The sequence below is a fragment of the Hippichthys cyanospilos genome, chromosome 15 (assembly GCF_059441005.1).
Source record: "Hippichthys cyanospilos isolate Australia breed blue-spotted pipefish chromosome 15, RoL_Hcya_1.0, whole genome shotgun sequence".
Lineage (NCBI taxonomy): Eukaryota > Metazoa > Chordata > Actinopteri > Syngnathiformes > Syngnathidae > Hippichthys > Hippichthys cyanospilos.
In genome coordinates, this window is record NC_142383.1 from 3,699,871 (window position 1) to 3,720,000 (window position 20,130).

Here is a 20,130-nt window from a genome sequence, read left to right on the forward strand (position 1 = left end):
TAATGTCAACGTTATGAAAATATTTTTGCTGGAGAGTGCTGGGAACTGAAGTTGTTTGATGGGAGACTTACTTGCCCCAGACAACTGTTCTCAACAAACTCATAGCATAGATAAGTTTGATGATATAATGAGAGGCTGTTTAATTTAGAGTCAACTGTTTTCTGTCTGATTCATTCGCGGGTTGAGGAAAGAGGCCCAGATTGGATCTGTATTGGATTGTTTGTAACTTACTGACGTCAGATAAACCTGGCTCAAAATTGAACTCGACGGCGAGTGTTTTTTTTTTACTTTGTTATTTTATTGTTTTAGCAATTACATGCAAATAATTAAGTGTAGTAACAGAGGAGTGGCATACGCCACACCCATAAATTCAATACCTTCCACAATAACACAAAGTACCGTAAAAAAATCAGGTTAAGGGTTTTTCTCTGAAACTTTTAGGTGAGCTCAAAATCAGATTAATTGGATCAATTAATTAAATATAAATTAAATATTAATTAAAAAGATTTTTAAAATCCACTGCACTGTAGCAAGCCTCACTGGATGTGGCCACAGGAGGACCTTCATTCATTTTACCTTGGTATACTTGTTGAAACTCTGCAGAATTTCCCATCCCCATTCTCTGTATTTAGGGTCCTTTGTGAACCTGTACATGTAAAACAGACTTTCCACTGTCTCTGGTCTCAGCAGGTTATGTCTGTCTGCAGGCTGTATTTAAAAAAACAAACAAACAAAAAAAAAAAAAAAACAGGTTGTCAACACCGAAGTCATTTGAACAGCTTAAATGGTGTTCAATTAGGAAACAATTAGGTGACAATTAGGAAGTCAGTCAATCCAATGTGCAGTTTGCGAGAAATATAAACTTTTTATAATAGTTCAATACATTGGAATTCTCTCTTCTTTGCTCCCAATAAGAGAATCAGTTCCAGACTCAGAGAAAACTTTTTCCCCAGAGCTATCTATGCTCTGAATAACAAAACAAGAACACGCAGAAAATAACAAATGCACTCTGAGAAACCGTGCTTTTATTTCTATAATTTTTGTATTATTTATTGTTCATGCAGTATGTATTTAATATACCGTATTTTCCGCACTATAAGGCACACCTAAAAGCCTTAATTTTTTTAAAAAGCCGATGGTGCACCTTATAATCAGGTGCACCTCATATATGGATCAATATTGAGATTGGGATTCTATTTTACTCTGAAAGACACATTCAAATGGCACAATTCATTATTAACTGTATGATGCACTCAATATGTGAATATGACGTCAATAAGAAGTCAATATGAGCAAGCCAAATAAATCAAATTGAGTAACACTTAAAAGGACACAATTTTAAAGGATACAATGTTAAAAATGTCTACTGAAAACATATGGCCTTACCTTGACAATAATGTCATTGCTTTCAGTGCCATGCATGTTGAAATGTGCAATTTCTGGACTGAGCCCGGTCTCCATCTGTTTGTACATGTGGTGACAAGTCTCCATTAACTGTACAGCTAAATCCATGTGGTCTCCTGGAAGGTCATTGTGGGCTCCCAGCGCCAGGGTTCCAGGCAGAAAGCAAACCAGGTGGTCCTGAGACAAGAGGACTTTGATCAGAAGAAAAACATTTTCAAGCCTTCAACAACGTGATCATTGTGAGTGTGTCAACTGCAATTCATCCAATAACAACCTAGCGTGAGCTAAGTCACTCACTGACACACAACATATTCATCTCCGAACATAACGTGAAGGCTTTCAAGACATCCTGTAAATGACATTTTTTGTCACTGAGTGCATTTCTACCATTTTGGGACTGAAGCGGTTATGGGATAGCTCTCCAACAAATGTCAATCTGCGCGGTCCTGTCTGTCTCACAAGGTGTTTTTTCACTCCATTGATTGCTTCAATGTAGTCCTCCAAAAGCCTGGCAGAATACAACAACAACAAAATTACAGCATTAGAGTAACACTCAGAAAACCCCCCACCGAATTAGTTTAACTTTACCAGTATTGCTTAGCAGTGCAATTTCTAACTGGTGCCAACATACTGCATACAAATTACACACGGAAGTGGTCTATTTAGATCCTTCTTTGAAAAATTGTGCTCACTCGTCTTCAGCCTTGCCTCCTTGGAGCCACTGCTTGAGCAGGTATTCGTAGTAGCTGTCTGCCCTGGCACCCAGGGTGTAGATGCCTCTGTGAGAGAACTGGCCGCTGTTGGTGTTGATGAACATTGGTATCAGACCATCATGCTTGCCCGGCAGCTTGTGGACTTGCTTCATTACCTCATCTACGGCCTCCTGTAATGGGTTGCCGCAAAAGACAGAACGTGATATGAATAGCGGTACATGAATGTGCAGGAGAAAATAGTTCATCTGCTCAACTTCTAATTCATCCAAAACTTTTAAGGCATTTTGGGGTGTCACTATATATAATTGTCACATAAGTGTCACATATAAAATTGATTATCCTATCAACTATTCCATCAATACTCAATGTAGTGTGTTTTATTATGTATTAAGGATGAACATGAGTTGAAGAGAGAGGATAGAACTAGTCATTCTTTGAAGAGAGAGGATAGAACTAGTCATCTTTTGTTATTGTGAGTGGCTATAAATATTGTCTTTAATGGAAGCCCGCTAAATACTAAATCACTAGCTTGTTTTAAGCACATAAATAACAGCCATTTACTCATTAGGTTCTGCACAAACACACACAAAATAACTGTTGCCTATTAGACAGTCTGCATATGTATAGGCACTGCACCATTTCAAAAGTACAGTTCCACTTGAGAAATTGTATACAGTAGGCCTAGAGTATTACCGTATTTTTCAGACTATAAGCCGTGACTTTTTTCTCATGATTTGAGCCCTGCGGCTTATAGTCCAGTGCGGCTTATCTGCTGTTTTTTTCCACCGGTCAAGCAAATGTGTATATCTGTTCAAGGATTCAGTTTATGGAACAACTTAGAAATAGAACTCAAAACATGTGACTCAATGGCTGTGCTCAAAGAGTTTAAACTATATAATTAAAAATATTTTTAAAAAAAATGTCTTAATTGAATCAGATCTTGTATAAAAGTTTGTGACGTGTAAATCTGATATACGATATACAGTATATATATGATTGTATTTATAATATTATGATTCTACATGTTATTTATGTGCAGTGTGTGCAATGTTCACTAAATTAAATTCATCAATTAAACAATGAGAGACAGAATGCCAACATGTTGATTTCAAGTTTGAACTGCTATTTAATGGCAGTATCCACCCATTTTCTATAAAAATAATTTTGAAAAAAAACATACAGAGGAAAAACATACAGAGGATAGAGAGGATGTTGCAGTTGGTAGACAAAAAATATATTTAAAAAAAAAAACCTTTTTACATTAATATCTGATGTTATGACCTGCTTTTAGTCCAGTGCGGCTTATCCGTGGCAAAAGATTTTTTTTGCTCAATTTTTGCTGCTGTGGCTTTTATGCTGGTGCGGCTTATAGTCCGGAAAATACGGTACTTTATTTCATCCCAGCTTCTGACACTCAGTTGTTTAGGGTTCTGTCTCCCTTGTCATTATCGCAATACTGTGTGTGTCAGCAATAAAGTTCTGTGGTGAAAATAGTGGCTAAACTCCTGGCAAAAAAAAAGAATTACTACTTGGAGGATGTTCCTGCAGTTGTTAAATAATCATTTTTATCTCAAATTGAGTGATTCCATAATTTTTTCCTTCTGCTTAGTCTAAAAAATTACGTCCTGACAACCACTTCCTTTCATTTTCTTCTTTAAGTCTTTCTCAAAACAAGTCAGTGGCCATTTGAAAAGACATTCATTTTGGGTTTTGTCTGTGATATGGTTGTTTTCCTTACAAAATCAAAACACTCCATGAACATCCTCAGAGAGCGCTGATTTCATAATTTTTGCCAGGGGTTGTTAGTACAGGGGATTGGAAATATATATCAACAATTGTCCATGCCTGTAGGCCCGGGAACAAAGTCAACCAAGCCAGTCAACGTTAAAGATAGACTAAAAATATCTGCCACCGAGAGTCACCAGAACCATGTTTTCCGTTGTTTTCTACTGTATATGCACCTTTCAACTAATGAACATCCTGAGAGACTGATGATACCATAATTTTTGGCAGGGGTTGTCTTTTAAATGTGGGTATGATGCTTTAACCATATAACCGATATTCAGACATTATTTTATTAAAAACTTTACACATACTGCAGCAGCCATTGATATGATGATATGGTATTCAGTCACCTGACCTTGTACTGAGGGTCTTGAGTGAGACGGCTCAGCTCTCTAAATTCCAGCTGAATGCTTGTGACCTCAGCCATGGAGCTGTCAGACGTCCATCTAGGAGGGTGAGCTGTTCCCTTCCCAATATTCACATCAGAAAAAGGGATCTTTGAGGGTGTTTTGAAGGCAGGCATCAACCTGGACCCGAGTTCTTTCTGTAAGAAGCAACGTATATGCAGAATATACAGGACATGTCAAACAAGCTCAGGGACTGGTGTCACTGAAACTAGACTGTATTTCAAATACAAACCATAAATCTTCCCTTTAGTAATCCCCCTAGAGTTTAACACACTTTCCCAGGATTCAAGCATTCTATGAAGGATTTATAAAAGATTCTCGTTTCTGTGATAGATGATCCTATGTCATACATTTATTCAAAGTATGGGTGTGCGGGAATAGCCTCCTTTACCGTTGCAAAGGGCAATTCAAAATATCTAAGAAAAAAAAAATGAATCACACGGAGCCAAGTCAGGTGAGAAGGTTGGCAGAGCTCTTTTCAGCCGGTGGGGTGGGGGGAATGACCCCAGGGAAGATGATTTGTTTTTGCCATGTGAAGTGTAATTGTAATAAAAAAAGGATTGCTATCTTTGATGCACTTGGGGTTTTTTCTGCTCAGACAAACCTTTAACCTGAATAAATGCCGTAAGACACGCATTGCTTTTTCTTTGCGTCAATGTTAAAAAGGATACAGTTTTAGGTATACTTATACAATTTTTATAGATAATAATCTTATTTATGATCGCCGTGGGTTGTGAAATGTTTTCTTTCCTAGGGAGGGCTTTGCAAAATATAATTGAGATGCACTGGGTTAAGGTGAAGTGATTGACTTGGATGAATTCCTTTGTTGTGTTGGCACTGTGATTGGGGTCATTGTCTTTTTGCACGATGAAGGTTTTCCTGTTTAATTTGGATACATTTTCTCTGCAAATTGTCAGGCAAAATGTTGAATTCAAAATTCATTCTTCTACAACCACCAATAAGTTGCACTATCAATAAAGACAAATGAGCCTGTTCTATAAGCAATCAAGCAAGCCTAAGATGTGACATTACCTCCATTCATGCTTTAAAAGATAAGCTTATGTGCTTCAGATGATAAGCAGGTCCTTTCGTTCTCCATGTTTTGGCCTTCCGAACACTTTTCTAGAGTTTAATCTTGCTTTCATCAGTCCTTAAAAGTTTATGTTGAAACTTTTGTGGCTCATATCTTTTCAAAATCCAATCTGGCCTTCTATTTTTTTTTACTTTTTTTTTTTATTATTTGCTATTGTTGAAATTGTTTGCACCTTGTGGAATGGCTTTCATTAGTTCTTCTCTCAAAGTATTTTTCAAAATTTGGCTTGTGATACCTTCAACCCTACCCTGTGGTGATGAGCAATGATGTGTTGCCTGTGCTTTTTTTTCCCCCACAGCAATCACAATGTTTGCCGTCAACTGCCGTTGATCCCCCGTGCCGAGCAGTTCAACGTCGCTCAACGCATCAATAGTGTCTTTTTTTAGGCCATTCCAAATTGTTACCGTATTTTTTGGACTACAAGCCCCAACTTTTCATCATGATTTGAGTGCTGCGGCTTATAGTCCAGTGCTGCTTATCTGCTGGTTTTTCCAACCTGTCAAGCACATGTGTGTTCAAGGACTCAGTTTATGGAATAAACACACATTATATATATATATATATATATATATATATATATATATATATATATATATATATATATATATATATATATATATATATAAATGAAATTGAACTAAAAAGATGTGAATCTGGCTGTGCTCAAAAACAGTTTAAAAATATATTACCGGTAATAAAAATATTTTTAAAAAAGGTCTAAATTGAATAAGATTTTGTATAAAAGTTTGTGACGTGTAAATTTGATATACGGTATACAGTATAAATGATTGTATTTATAAATTTATGATTTTATTTATCATTTTTTTGGAGTGTGTGCAATGTTCACTATAATAATCTATCAATTAAACAAACGGAGACAGAACGCTATTAAAGTATTGATTTTGAGTTTGAACTGTTATTTAACTCTGCAGTATTCTGGTGGTAATATCCATCCATCCATTTTCTATAAATATAATGTTGGGACTAAATATGCAGGCATGTTGAGCCTGTTAAAGAGAGGATGTTGCAGTTGGTAGCCAATTTAAAAAAAACATACAAAGAAAATGTAAGATTCATATTACCACCATATACCTGCATCTTGTAGTCCAGTGCGACTTTTCTGTGCAAAAGTTGTTTTTTTGTTCAATTTTTGCTGCTGCAGCTTATATACCGGTGTGGCTTATAGAGCGAAAAATGTGGTATATATACACGCTAGGTCTTGTTTTTTGGTTTCTTTCAGTTTCAAAATTATTTTTGGTTTTCTCTTCGTAGATAGCTCTCTGGTTTTTAAGTTTGCTTGACAACGAAAACAATTTTCATGGGTAAAATCTAAAGCAAAAAACTAAAAAAATAAACATGCACTAAGGTTTAAGAAATCAATCTAAAAAGCATCACCTGAGTAACCAGAAACCCCTATCAGTTAAATGTTTCAATACTTTTGCTTACTTGAAAAGCAGGTGGGTTCAAACAAAATATATTCAATGGTATTCTTAACTGTTGTCCCATATTCACCTTTTGATGTGAAACATTGTCTTAAGTATACAAAAAAAACAAAAGGACTGATCTTGCCATTCCAATACCTTTGGAGGGGCCTGTGTGTAAGCGAGTTCATTGTTCCTGCCACATCATTAGCCTCTTCTTGATAAAAAGTTATTGCACTCAAAAAAAAAAAAAGTACATAGGACCTCTGTAGATGTTCTGATTGATCATCTGATCTAAACTGAAAAGGAAAACTCCTAGTTTCATAGTTGGTTTTCAAATATATACAGTAATTAGACAGCAGTCAACAACAAAACAACTCCAGTTTAAATACTGAAAAATTTGCAACCACTACAGAAAAAATTGTAACCAAAGAGAAGAGAATTGCCTGTTGGATGACTTACAGCTTTATTCAGGAACAACTGGTCTCCAGTTAGATGGTAAGTACTCAGCAGACCACCAAGAACACGAATGGTTGTTTCAAACAGATTTACATCCACATTGTGGTTGAAAGAGAGCTCCTTCTCCACCCACTGCTTTGCTTCTGCAAACTCTGAGCCACAAAAACAATGTGAAACTTAATTCAGAACAAAATATGGCATTACAGGGATTTTATAAAGCTGTCATGAAAACAAAGCAGTAAAAGCTCATAGAGATGATGACACCAAACAAAACGAATACAAGAACAGTTATTATTTCACTTTTTGAATTATGGTAAATATAAGCCAGGTGTATATTCAGTTCGTTCCAGAGGCACATTGAATCTGGAAAATGCTTGCCATAGGAAATGGAAAATGATCCACACAGAATCACTGTTAATAATGAAAATATGGCGTTGGTCTCCATTGTACAGCCCCCACCTTTGAGGGGAAAAACTTACTGTAATTTTATTTTGTCAGAACAGCATTTACTATACCTAAGGCTTAATGAAATAAATAGTAATTGTGTGCGCAACAGATAAAAAGAATGCCAAAAAGACCAAACTTGAGCAGCCTTGTTCATCTTGCTGAAGTGAAGTCATCAAGATAATGGCATTTCTTTATGCTTAATACACCAATACATCCATTTAAGTATTGCTCCACCTGCGTGAGCTATAATTCAGATGAAATGCTTTTAGGTCCACAGCATAATGTACCTTCTTTCAAGTCCATAATCAACATGGTGTCCAAGGAATCAATGAGGGTCAAACCCAGACCAAACCATTCACTAAAAGACTTTGAGATAGGCTTGAGCTCATCATGGCCCCAGGCGTAGTTCTTGTAGCCCTTCCAAGCGTGTCTGAAGGCATCACGCACTGCCTCCAACCTGTCCACACCTCCAGATAAACCTATAAACAAGAAAGGTGGAGGGGAGTTAATATTTAGTTTCTGTATTAGAGACTTAGTTGTAGCAAAGGCTAAAAATGGCAGATGAGTATATATACAACGGACCTTACAAACTTATATTTGGCATTTGCTGATTTGCAAATGGTAAAAAATGGACTTGTTATATTCTTTTAAGGTTAAAAAAAATCTGTGTATTTCACTGGGCGTCAATTTTTAGTGACTTACTTCATCACTCCTGGTGCCTATTCCCCCGAGGTGTAAGTGTATGTTTAAAATTCATTGGGCATCTGTCACGAAGTAGTGAAGGGTCGAAAAGTTAGAGCAATGTTGTTTTCATTGACTTTTCTGATTCCTTTTTTTTGTGGTCCCCTTGTCATTAATGACATTTACCTGTGGCTCTGTCAATAATCACTGGGCAACACGTCCACAGTCATTGCTTCAATTCTAACCCAGTTGAATGTCCATACAGGACACCACATGTTTCCATTTTCCTTCCTGTTTCAGTAAGATGCACATTCTGTTGTTCGACTGTACTTTGAAGCATACATTGACACAAGTATCACATTGCTTGTAGCAATAGATAAGTCCAAAGATGGGAGTAAAATGAGGACAAAAGATTGTGTTGGATGTTACAAAGCTGTAACAAATGCCGTTGTAATATTAGAATTTTGAGTGCAAACTCTGGTTCCCTGTTATGTTTGGTCAGCTATGGGCACTTCTCTATGTCAATTTTGGTGGAGTGCCCATGGCATGCGCGACTACAGTCAACTTGTCTGGCATGCAGGAAACCTTCACGACACGTGAAGCCCGAAGTAGCGCGAAGTACAGCATGAAGTAGCGAGGTAACATTGTAAAACTAAGCGTTTTTGGTTAAATCTAAATCTACTGTAATTTCTGGACTGTAAATCGCTACATCTGGGATCTTCAAATGAGACAGTTAATTTATGGGTTATTACTTGCGAGCTTCATGCTCCAATAGATTTATGAAGTCTTGTCAGATCTGACCAATGAAATTACAGACCATGTCACAGTGCACCAATAAAACTGAGTCTGTGCTCATACTGAACACTAATATCAGCCATGTGAGTAATACAGTGGGAAGTTTGAATGATAATCCTTTACAAAAACCGGCAACATGCAAAAAGAGAAACATTAAAAGTGAATGAACTGTCGGTTTCGCAGCAATCAGTCAAGAATGTGTAATTTATGTAAAAGTTATTTCTTTGTTTGACCACATGAGCTAATTTGGTCTTAATTACATGTTCTTGCAGGGATTGTTGCAGTATGAAATCCAACAAATGAAGTTTAGCACTGACCAGTTGCTTGGACAGTACCAGCTGGTATCGCTGGTGCTGCAGAAACTTTTTCATTGGCTGAGGGTGGAGGCTCAGTGATCTGGTCAGCTTCTATCATTGCTCCTCTCCAACTGAATCACAGAAAAACACATACTGTACAGATATATGAAAAAAGTCTTCTAAAGTAGGATGGCAGAGTACCAACAACCATATGTTTCAATAACATCAAATGCGTATTGCAAACATGAAATAACTGCTTACCTGACCAACTTTTGTTGTTTCTCTCCATTCTCTTCATTTTGCACTTGTTCTTGTCTTCCCACAATAAATGTGTTTGAAGAGTTTCCGTTTTTCAGAAGACTTGGTGGACCTCTCTTGTTTGGAAAGTTCTTCTATTGATAAGTAAAATAAACGTTTAACTCACTATGCTACCATCTGAAGAGATATACAAACACACACGCACACACACTTCTTTAAACCACCCACGTTTCCTCTTCATCATCCTTTTGGATGACCAACTAAGCATCACATACAAAATTAAAAAAAAGTTTTGTTTGTTCATTGTGTTTGTATTTTACAGTAGCCATGCCATCATGCCGTGTAAGCTAACTACATAGCCAATCTCCATTTCCTCAAATCACATAATCAATGAGTATTTTAACAACTAGATTACATAAATAGTTGCTGGATACCTTGATATTATTTTACTTTCAAGAATCTCCTAGAATGGACAGCGCTGTGTATTTGCAACTCTGCCGCCATCTTGTTTTAGATTTGAGATGATATAATATATAATTCATATTATTACTATACATTGATTATCTATTGATAGATTAATATTTTTTTAATTAACAAAAGGTGGAAGTAGTAGTAGTAGTAGGTGGAAGTGCATGGCATAACACACTAATGTCCGCTGTAAAGGCCGATAATCGTAACTATGACATTAAGATTGATTTATATAAAGAAAAACACATTATGAATAGCTGTCCACTCTAGCGACCTAAACAAAACACAGAAGAACTATGTGTTGACACTCCATTGCTGGGGTTCTATATTAACAGTATAAGATGGAATAAATACTCACTGCCGTGGGTGAGGGATGCGATAATCAACAAATCGATAATAATCAATGTCAATCATTTTAAATATTGATTTTTATCAATATTATCCATCCATCCATCCATCCATCCATCCAAAGGTTAACAAAGGTTTCTCACATTAATGGGAGGTCTTTGAAAGATTGGGATGTTTGGTCGTTTGAGGTCAGTCACGGAATCTGGACCAACAACTGGTTTAAGCTGTACATCAGGAGTTGCAGGCTTCAAAGCATCATCATTCATTTCCAGCCAGTCTTCCTTTTTAGATAAACCTAAAAAGACAAATATATACATACAGTATACAGTATATGTAAACACATTATCTTAAGGATTTCATACTTGGTAATGTTCAGTATTTGCTGCATCAACCTAAACTATTACCAACCATTAGAATTGAAGACAGAAGCTTAGTTATTTGATTACAACATTTCTCCATGTACAAGTTGACCTCGCTTATAAGGCAACACCCCCCCCCCTTTTTTTTACTTCAATTTGGGTGAATTTTACAAAAACACAATTATGAGTATACTCCTGACTTTAGTGGTTACATAAATTATTGTTGTCCAATTATAACACATGCTGTGTGTTACTAAAATAACAAAATTATTACTTTTAAATGCATTTCTTCATCATATAGCAAATAAAATACTGTTGGGAATGGGGTGGGCGGAAATGAGACAAGTGCGGGGCAATGTATGCATATGCATAGACACAAATGCTGAAACTAATGTTGCAACAATAAAATGATTTGAAGTTTCAATGCTTTACTTTTTTCGACACCACGGAATATTAACTTGTCAAAAAGCCCTAAAAGTCATCATCACTATCTGACTCGCCAAATAGTGCCTTCAATTTAACTCATGGACGTCCTCTCCTTCCTGCTCGTCATTTGTGCAAACATCCTTGTTACTCTTCCACGGAAAGTCACATACGTGTCAACCTCTAAGACTTAGTGGCTTGACAAACTGCCATATTTTTCCATACAAAATACAAAGAAACCTTGCACCGTATATTTAAGAACAAAAAAAACCCCACATGAATTAAAATTTACATTAGACGATTTTTAACTCGCTCATTGCAATTAAAATACTTTAAATATGATTAATATTATTTCTCATACATACTGTGTATTGTAAATACCTACATATACTTATTACACATTTATGTAGACTTTGATTCTGCAATAAAATATATCATGTAGATAAAAAAATGTTAAATACAGAATGTGTTACGGGAGCAAGAGTGAGGACCCAAGAGCATGCACGGAGAGGTAAGAGCAATGACGGAACCTTTATTGATCAGAAGGAGCTGGCTGTAGGGAAATCTGGCCTAGTGGTTGGGGGTTCGGTGTCAGAGGGGCTGGAGTTTGGCTGGCAGTCGGGCGAGGGAAGGCGAACGGGATGGGGGCTTGGGCAGGTTGGTCAGAATGGCAGGCTAGCGGGCAGTCAGATACGGACAGGGTCGAAGTACCAAAGATTCAGTCAAGTCGGCAGGGAACCGGGTGGTCGGAATCAGGGAGGGTCAAGGAACGAAAGGTCAGATGAACTCGTCAGGCTTCCGGGTGGTCAGGAACAGGCAGAAGGAATTGCTGGAAAGCTTGGCGTGGCACATTGAGACAATCTGGCGGGTGCTTGAGGGTGTGACCGGTTTAAATATTGAACAGGTGATGAGCTGCAGCTGTGGTGATTTGGCTGATTGGCAGAGGAGGTAAACAGGTGTGGTGAGGTCAAAAATGAGTCAGTTGAGTTGGAGAACTGTGACAATATGTGGGCTTTGCAGAAAATACACAATGTACTTGCTAATATCAAATAATCCCTACACTATTTCTTTAACTGGTTTAAAATTGCTACTTTCCCCCAAAAATTAAAGAATTATTATAAAAACTATGAAACAAAATCCAGTAATTTGCATTTTTACCTTCCCTTTTATAGACGCAAATACTCTACAATAATTGTAAATGAATATTTTGGGGAAAAATGTTTCGCATTCTAAAAACAACAAACAAACAACCAAAAGTGTCATGAGCAGGACTTAAACTCAGGTGAAGGAATAAACAAATGAGGCAAATGAGTACGCTATCCACTACAGTGATCGCTCACTATATTGCGCCTCGCCTATCAGTGAATCGCGTTTTTTTTTTTCATTTAAAAAAAAAAAAAGCTATGTTGCCGATGGACGTGCTATGAAGGTATTTTGCATGCCGGACAGATAAGGTAACTATAAACGGACACTCCTTGGACATCCATCTCCTGCAGTACACATATTTACTTACCTCTTAAAAGTATACAGTATATGTAAATTTTAGTGGCGATGGTCTCACAGAGAGCCGTGTCATGTCAGCGGCAAAGTCCAATTAAAATGAACGCTGGAGAAAACATGACTAAAAATCGCAGTTTATACTTGAAACCCCAAATTTATTACAAAAGAAATCTAGGTATGATATTTTTAACAGCACGGTGAAGCCGCTTTCCTCCTCCTAAGAGCCTGTGTGTGTTTTGATTGACATCAAAGGATATAAAACCCCCTCCTCTACATAACAAGGGGAAGTTGGGGCGGGAGTAGATTACAACTCCTGCCCTTATTGGTCGATGATCGCGCAGGGAGACAATCGCGTGCCTTGCAGGGCACTCAAACGTGATTTCAGGAGGGAGATTGGCACTTCTATATGACATGTGAATGGATCCCGCCATTCCAAGAGATGGCGCGGATCTCAACTACAAAACACGCAGGCTCTTCAGAGATAAGAGTTTTCGCCATACCGTTGGAAATCGCGTACCTAGATTTCTTTTGTAATAAATTGGAATTTCAGGTGTAAACTGCGATTCTTACCATGTTTGTTCCAGCCGTCACTTTAATTACCGTATTTACGTACTATAAAGCGTACCGGATTATAAGGCACACCCTCAATTAATGACATATTTTTAAACTTTTTCAATCACAATATAGTAATATTTAAATTAATAACAATAATAACTCAAATAATAACCAAACTCTCAATAGCATAAAAACTCAGTCATTATGACCAACCCTGATCAACTGTAACCCTGTTCAACAGGTAAAGCTTACTTTATCTGTTCATTCCCCATCTACGAATCCCAATCTCAATAGAAAACCAAATAGACAGTGAGCGAACCTTTTCTCCGATAGAGAAAACGAAATAGGCGTGCCTGATGGGAACCCACACGTCCCATCGGGAAAACAAAATAGGTGTGCTTTAAGTACCACCTGATGGGAACCCCCACATCCCCTAATCTGAAAGGAGTTTTAGAGGGTTTTTCCAGGAAGGACACACACTGCTAATGGCGACCCCATCTTCCCCTAATCTGGATGGTACTCCAGAGGGTCCTTCAGGAGGGCCACACACTGCTGCTTATAGCCACCCTTTTGGCCGGCACGGACGTAGTTCCCTCTCCTTCATAGGCTGTGTTTTGCCGACCCTTGGCATCTCCCCGGTCAGATCTGATGTCCCAGGTGTGGCATCCCCATCCTCACCGTCTTCGCTTGTGTGTTTGGCCTCTGAGGGGCCCAACCCATTGCTGAACTGCTGCTCTGATTCGGTCAGGCGCAATTTTCTCAATGCTAGGGCACCTTCCACGTGGTTGTTGTATGACAGACAATAGGTGGAATGCGTTAGTGTCATGATGCACCACTCTTGCCACGGACCCTTTGGCGTGTCCTGTTCCTGCTGTTTTGGAATTTCTGCAGTCTCTCCTGGATAAAGGTCACTCTTCTTCCACACTTAAGGTTAATGTCGCTGTCATTGTGGCCCGCCACGCTGCGGTAAACTTTGTGGGGCACAACTTACTTATATTCTCATTCCGGAAAGGGGCCCGGCATCTTTGACCATTCAGTGCGCCCACGTGGGACCTGCACGTAGTGCTTGACTGCGTACGCGTGGCTCCTTTAGTGGGTTTCTCTGAAGACTGCTTTTTGCTGTACTTCTACTCGGCCAATAGTGTTGGGGAGTTGCATGCTCTGCCAGCCCTTCCTGCATCAGGTGGCAGCCTGATGGTGATGTGGTCACTCGTGGCCAAATTCCGCTTTCCTTCCGAAGGTCCAGTCATGCTCGTTTTGTGCCACCGCACAAGGACACTGGGGCCTCTGCTGAGCTTTTATGCGCTGTGCGGGCCCTGGACCTTTATGTGGACACGACGGCATCGTTTTAATTCGTCTCAGCTTTGTGTGTCATAAAGGGGGCCCTTTCAAGGACTCCCGTCTTTCGAAACAACGTTTGTCTCACTGGATTGTCGACATCATTACACATGCTTTCAGGGTTTTGGGACGCTCATTGCCTTTGGGAGTTTGTGCCCAATGGGATGCTGACAATGGCCGCCTCTGATGAGAAGTTGCCAAATAACAAAAACATCTTACATGTTTGATTTTGAGAAGCAGACCAGTAATGTCCGAAAACAGAGGTCACACTAAATGGGTAAGAACATATCCCTATCATAGGCACATATTTAGTAACAAATTGGAAGGTAATACAAAGGGATTTCTATTTTTTGCCAGTGCCATGCCGTAGCTTGCAGTGATCTGGGGTGATACGAACAGCGCAAAGCAAAGAGGTTGGGAGGCTGTTTGCTATGGATCCACAATTATAATTTTTTTTTGTTAATTACATTGCATTAATTTATGAAATGTGTACTGGTCAGTGCCTTGGGGACCCAGCACAGTGTACAGCACACAGTTAATGGCAAACAGCTAAAGAACAACAGCAAACAGTTAAAGTATGACAACATAACAGGGGTAAAGAGAGGTTATCAACAATCAATATCATTGAACCCAATCTGCTTCTACAATGATTAATCGTTATGAGCAATCTCCTAAATGGCAAAATCTACCAGCTCAGTAACACCAATACTGTATTCAGTGCTGGATTACTTAAGGGGACAATGTGTAAGATTTAGACCATTTTTCATCACAGACAGCAGGTGCTGTTTTTACCATTGTTGGTAGCCATAATAGACATGGCAACCTCCGGAGGAGTGCCACCCCCCCATGTAATATAATTTAATAATATCTAGACCTATGATTATATTTAGAACATACTGTTGGTTGTTATGAACACATTTATTTGCAACTTTTTGAAATTTATAATTCAATTTTTTTTAAATGAAAAAAGGTCTTAATCATACACATTGTCCGTTTAATGTAATGTGCATGTTGGCAGAGCCTGATGGGAGCATTTACCTGTCCTTGGCTTTGATATGTGAGAATAAGACAGAAGTGCCAATACAAGGGTGAGTGCAAGAAAGAAGAGAATCAGGCTTCGCTGGAGTCGAGACAGCTGCTTCCATTTCTGTAGAAACATAGTACAAGGTTAGTGAAAGAATTCCTAATACAAACATACTACAAAGCATGAAAATGAAAGCAATCCTTCAGGATTTTTTTCTAAGGTCAATGCATTGATGGCCTTTTTTTCTGAATTTTAATGCCCAACATACTCCCGTTAGTGGCTAACGCTAATGCTGACTTATGCTGTTTCATACAATGACAGCATATTTACCGAGCAGTTTCTTAGCGGATTTAAAAAGCAATTAAAATTATTTTGGTATGGGGGTGTGCTGCTGTTGCTATGTTATGAGATGCCAATGAAAACTGTTGAATTTGTTGAGAGGATGAGTCAAGCTAGTTGCAGTTCCATCAACGCTGCAAGGACCAACTTCAAACTGGGCCAACGACTTGAACTATTATTTCAACCGATTTGACCAGTCACCCCCCCCTGCAGCAGTTTCAACTCCCCTCCTTGTCACCTGGACTGCCCCCAACAGTCCCAGCCCCTCACACCTCTAACTCCACACACTTTATCACCCACTCACCCTCTCAGGAACAATCACAACCCCCTATTCCTCCCGTCCTTCACATCTCTCCAGGTGAGGAATGTGCCGAGGAGAATCAAGCCTCGGAAGGCAGCTGGGCCAGCTCCAGGCTTCTGAAGTCCTGCGTAGATGAACTGTGTGGGATTTTGGAGCATGTCTTCAACATGAGCCTTAAGCTGAGGGTAGTACGACAGCTATGGAAGAACTTCTGTGTGGTTCCAGTGCCCAAGACACTGCACACTAATGACCTCAGCAGCTTTACGCCAGTGGCACTAACATCAAACCTGATGAAGACACTGGAGAGGCTGATCCTGGGCCACCTCCACTGTGAGGTGGGCTTAGCTATGGACCCACTGCAGTTCGCCTTTTGATCCGGTATCGGGACAGAGGATGCTGTGATCTTCCTGTTACATCACGCTCTAGCTCATCTGGAGAAGAAGGCCAGCAGTGCTGTGAGGATCCTATTCTTCGACTTCTCCAGCGCACGCTTTCAACGCCATCCAGCCGGCTCTTCTAAGGGACAAGGAGCGGGCTGGAGTGGACCTACAGCTGGCAGAATGGATTCTGGACTATCTCACAAACAGGCCCCAGTTTGTAAGAACCCAGAACTGTGTCTACCCCCTGACCTGTAGTGTGGGAGTCCCCCAGGCTACAGTGCTGGCACCCTTCCTTTTCATCCTCTACACTGCAGATTTTAGATACAACACGGACGGCTGTGTCCTGCTGAAATTTTCTGATGACTCTGCTATTGTCGGCCTGATCAATGGCGACAATGATGCAGAGTCCAGGAAACTGACGCAGGACTTTGTGGACTGGTGTCGGCTAAATCTCCTAATTAATGTAGGGAAGACCAAGGAGATGGTGGTGGATTTTCGCAGAGACCAGACCCCCCCCCAGTGGTGAACATTCAGGGTATGGACATTGAGAGAGTGGCCTCTTACAAGTACCTGGGTGTGCACCTGAACCACAAACTGGACTGGACTCAAAATACAGATGCACTGTGCAGGAAAGGTTCTAAGCAGGCTCTACCTTCTTAGGGCATTGAGGTATTTTAGAGTGCAGGGGGCAGACTTCCTATGACTCTGTGGTGGCATCAGCCATTCTGTACGGTGTGATTTGCTGGAGCAGCAGAATCACAGAGGGAGAGGAAGAGGCAGGACAAGGTCATCAGGAAGTCACACTTAGTCCTAGGCTGTTCTCTGGACTCAGTGCGGGAGGTGGGCAACAGATGGATCTTGGCAAAACTGACATCTATGCTGGACCATGAGTCGCACCCCTTGCAGGATGTACTATCTGGGCTTCAGTGGCAGACTGATCCACACTCGCTGTGTGGAGAGATTCCGCAAGTCTTTCCTTCCTTTGGCTGTGAGACTCTATAACAAACATTGCTAAACCACTGTTACAGTTACTGATGCTGTACAATAGTTTATTATCATCATGTGCAATAATATACCTCACTGTGCAATACATGTGAAACAATCTATCTACCCAATGCAGTGTAACTATTTTGTACATACAGTATAGTGCATCCTTATTATATTGTATTTATTTTTTAGGCACATATATATGGTCTGTGTGTAATCTTTCTTATCTGGTGTGTCACTTGCTTTATCCTTAATGCTGTTGCCAATGCAATTTCCCACTGTGGACAAATAAAGGATTTTCGTCTTCTTCTTCTATCCCTGAGCTTTCAACACAAAAACAGAGCCAAGCAAGAGCACTCATCTGGCTTGTAGAATGGCGGAAGGGAGAACCTGGGACAACTGGTATGTGCAGCGTGCCAAGATAACGATAGTGCAGCATTGACAGCTCAGTATTTAGCACAGTATCGGCCACTTGATTGTGACGTTGAAACTTTTTTTTGGGCAAATGAGTCCCTGCAAAGCAAGTGACTCACAGTGTAAAAAAGAATAACGTTGCTGTAGGAGAAAATATTGGCTCTGCTACATCCCAGAAAAGTTAAAGTTCTCAGCGATGCTCTTCTTTCCGGATCCACTATAAAGTGCACAGCAAGCTCACTCAACTCCCCTCCAGCGACAAAGAAAAAGTAGACAAAAAGTAAACTAAAACCACCAGGCATTTACAACAGTGACAGAAAGCCCCGCGAATGAGCGTAGCGAGGCCAATTTTCGCGTTTGGTGTGCACGTAGCATTATAAGACTATTGCAAGTATGTCCATGTATTATCTTTGTCCATGTCTTTATTTTGAAGTTAGATTTTGCCTTCGTAGTATTACATTGCATTACACAAGAAAAAACAAAAGTATCACAGCAATTCTTGAAAGTGCACACAGGTGGATAAGGGCAAAGTCTTATTTGTTCTATGAAGAGCAAATATTGGGCAAGACAGGCCCGTGAGTGCAACATGGCTCCATTGGTTTTATTTATTTTTTTGCCTTATCTAAGATATCAAAACCTTGAAATAGATTCCGGTTATAATGTTGCATTTACCGGACAACAGCTGTTTGTATAAACTAGTATAACTACATTTTACAGATGAGTGGAAGACTGGGCTTGTTTGTCAAAACCTTAACAGAATAAAACATCTTTGAAACAGTGATTCAATGCACTGTGCCAGAATTTCTTGAATGGAGAAAACTTTCAAAAATAGCTGTGTAAAAAGGTTTGGCCACCCCTGATCATAAAGCGTTGGTTGTTCCGATCAACAACATCAGTAAAATACATCATATAACAGACAGAAATATTTGAGTATGTTAACGAGTGAATTGAAGATTGTAGGATTTGCAAAAAGTGCAATAATTCAACAAAAGCACTCAGGTGCATAAATGTAGGCACCCCAACAAATTAATACATTAAATTAATATTTAGTAGATCCTCTTTTTGCAGAAATAACCGCCTCTAAACACTTCCTTTAGCATCTAATGCGGGTCTAGATTCTGGTAGAAGGTATTTTTGACAATTTTTCTTTACAAAACATCTCCAGTCCAGTAAGGTTTGATGGTTTGCCAGAATGGACAGTCTGCCTTAAATCTCACACATTTTCCGTAATAATCAGGTCTGGGGACTCAGATGGCCACTACAGAATATTGTACTTGTTCCTCATCATGAGTGCCTGGGAATTTGAGCAGTGTTTAGGGTGGTTATCTTGTTGAAGTATCCAGCTCCAGCGCAACTTCAACCTTGTGGCTGATTCTTGCACATTAATTGCAAGAATCTGTCTAACTGACTGGAATACACGCAACCTTCGACTTGAACAAGATGGCTAGTATCTGCACTGGCCACAGAACCACACCGAATGATGGAACCACCACCAAATTTTAGTCTGAGTAGCAGGTGTTTGTCTTGGAATGCAATGTTCTTCTTCCACCATGCATACCCCGCCTTGTTATGTCCAGATTAATCTTAGTTTGAGAAGACTACAGCACCTTATTCCAAAATGAAGCTGGCTTGTCCAAATGTGCTTTAGCCTACCTCAAGTGACTCTTTCTGCCACACTCTTCCATACAGCATCTCCTTGTGCAGAGTGTAATGAATAGTTGAACAATGCACAATGACAACATCTGCAGCAAGATCATGGTGTACGTCTTTGGTAATCTGTGGGTTGAGTTTTGACTGTTCTTACCATCATTTGCCACTGCTTATCTGAGATTTTTCTTGGCCTGCCACTTCAGGTCTGAACTTCAACACTGCCTATGGTCTTTCCTTTCCTTCCTAGGTTCCTTCCAGCGGAAACTGATGGCTGGAATCTATTTT

At 39.5% G+C, this 20,130-nt stretch overlaps 1 protein-coding gene across 2 annotated transcripts in view; it reads right to left on the bottom strand.

The window, feature by feature from the left end:
* LOC148411393 (endoplasmic reticulum mannosyl-oligosaccharide 1,2-alpha-mannosidase-like) overlaps positions 1-20,130 on the bottom strand; it is a 41,688-nt gene that overhangs the window by 9,639 nt on the left and 11,919 nt on the right. For both annotated transcript variants that reach the window (XM_088434939.1, XM_088434940.1), the window contains 11 exons: positions 15,789-15,897; positions 10,719-10,870; positions 9,763-9,893; positions 9,523-9,632; positions 8,017-8,208; positions 7,286-7,434; positions 4,258-4,446; positions 2,097-2,287; positions 1,792-1,912; positions 1,387-1,581; positions 577-708 (listed from right to left, as the gene is read on the bottom strand). In XM_088434939.1, the coding sequence (XP_088291065.1) occupies positions 577-708; positions 1,387-1,581; positions 1,792-1,912; positions 2,097-2,287; positions 4,258-4,446; positions 7,286-7,434; positions 8,017-8,208; positions 9,523-9,632; positions 9,763-9,893; positions 10,719-10,870; positions 15,789-15,897 (1,671 nt within the window). The remainder of the gene's footprint in view (positions 1-576; positions 709-1,386; positions 1,582-1,791; positions 1,913-2,096; positions 2,288-4,257; positions 4,447-7,285; positions 7,435-8,016; positions 8,209-9,522; positions 9,633-9,762; positions 9,894-10,718; positions 10,871-15,788; positions 15,898-20,130) is intronic.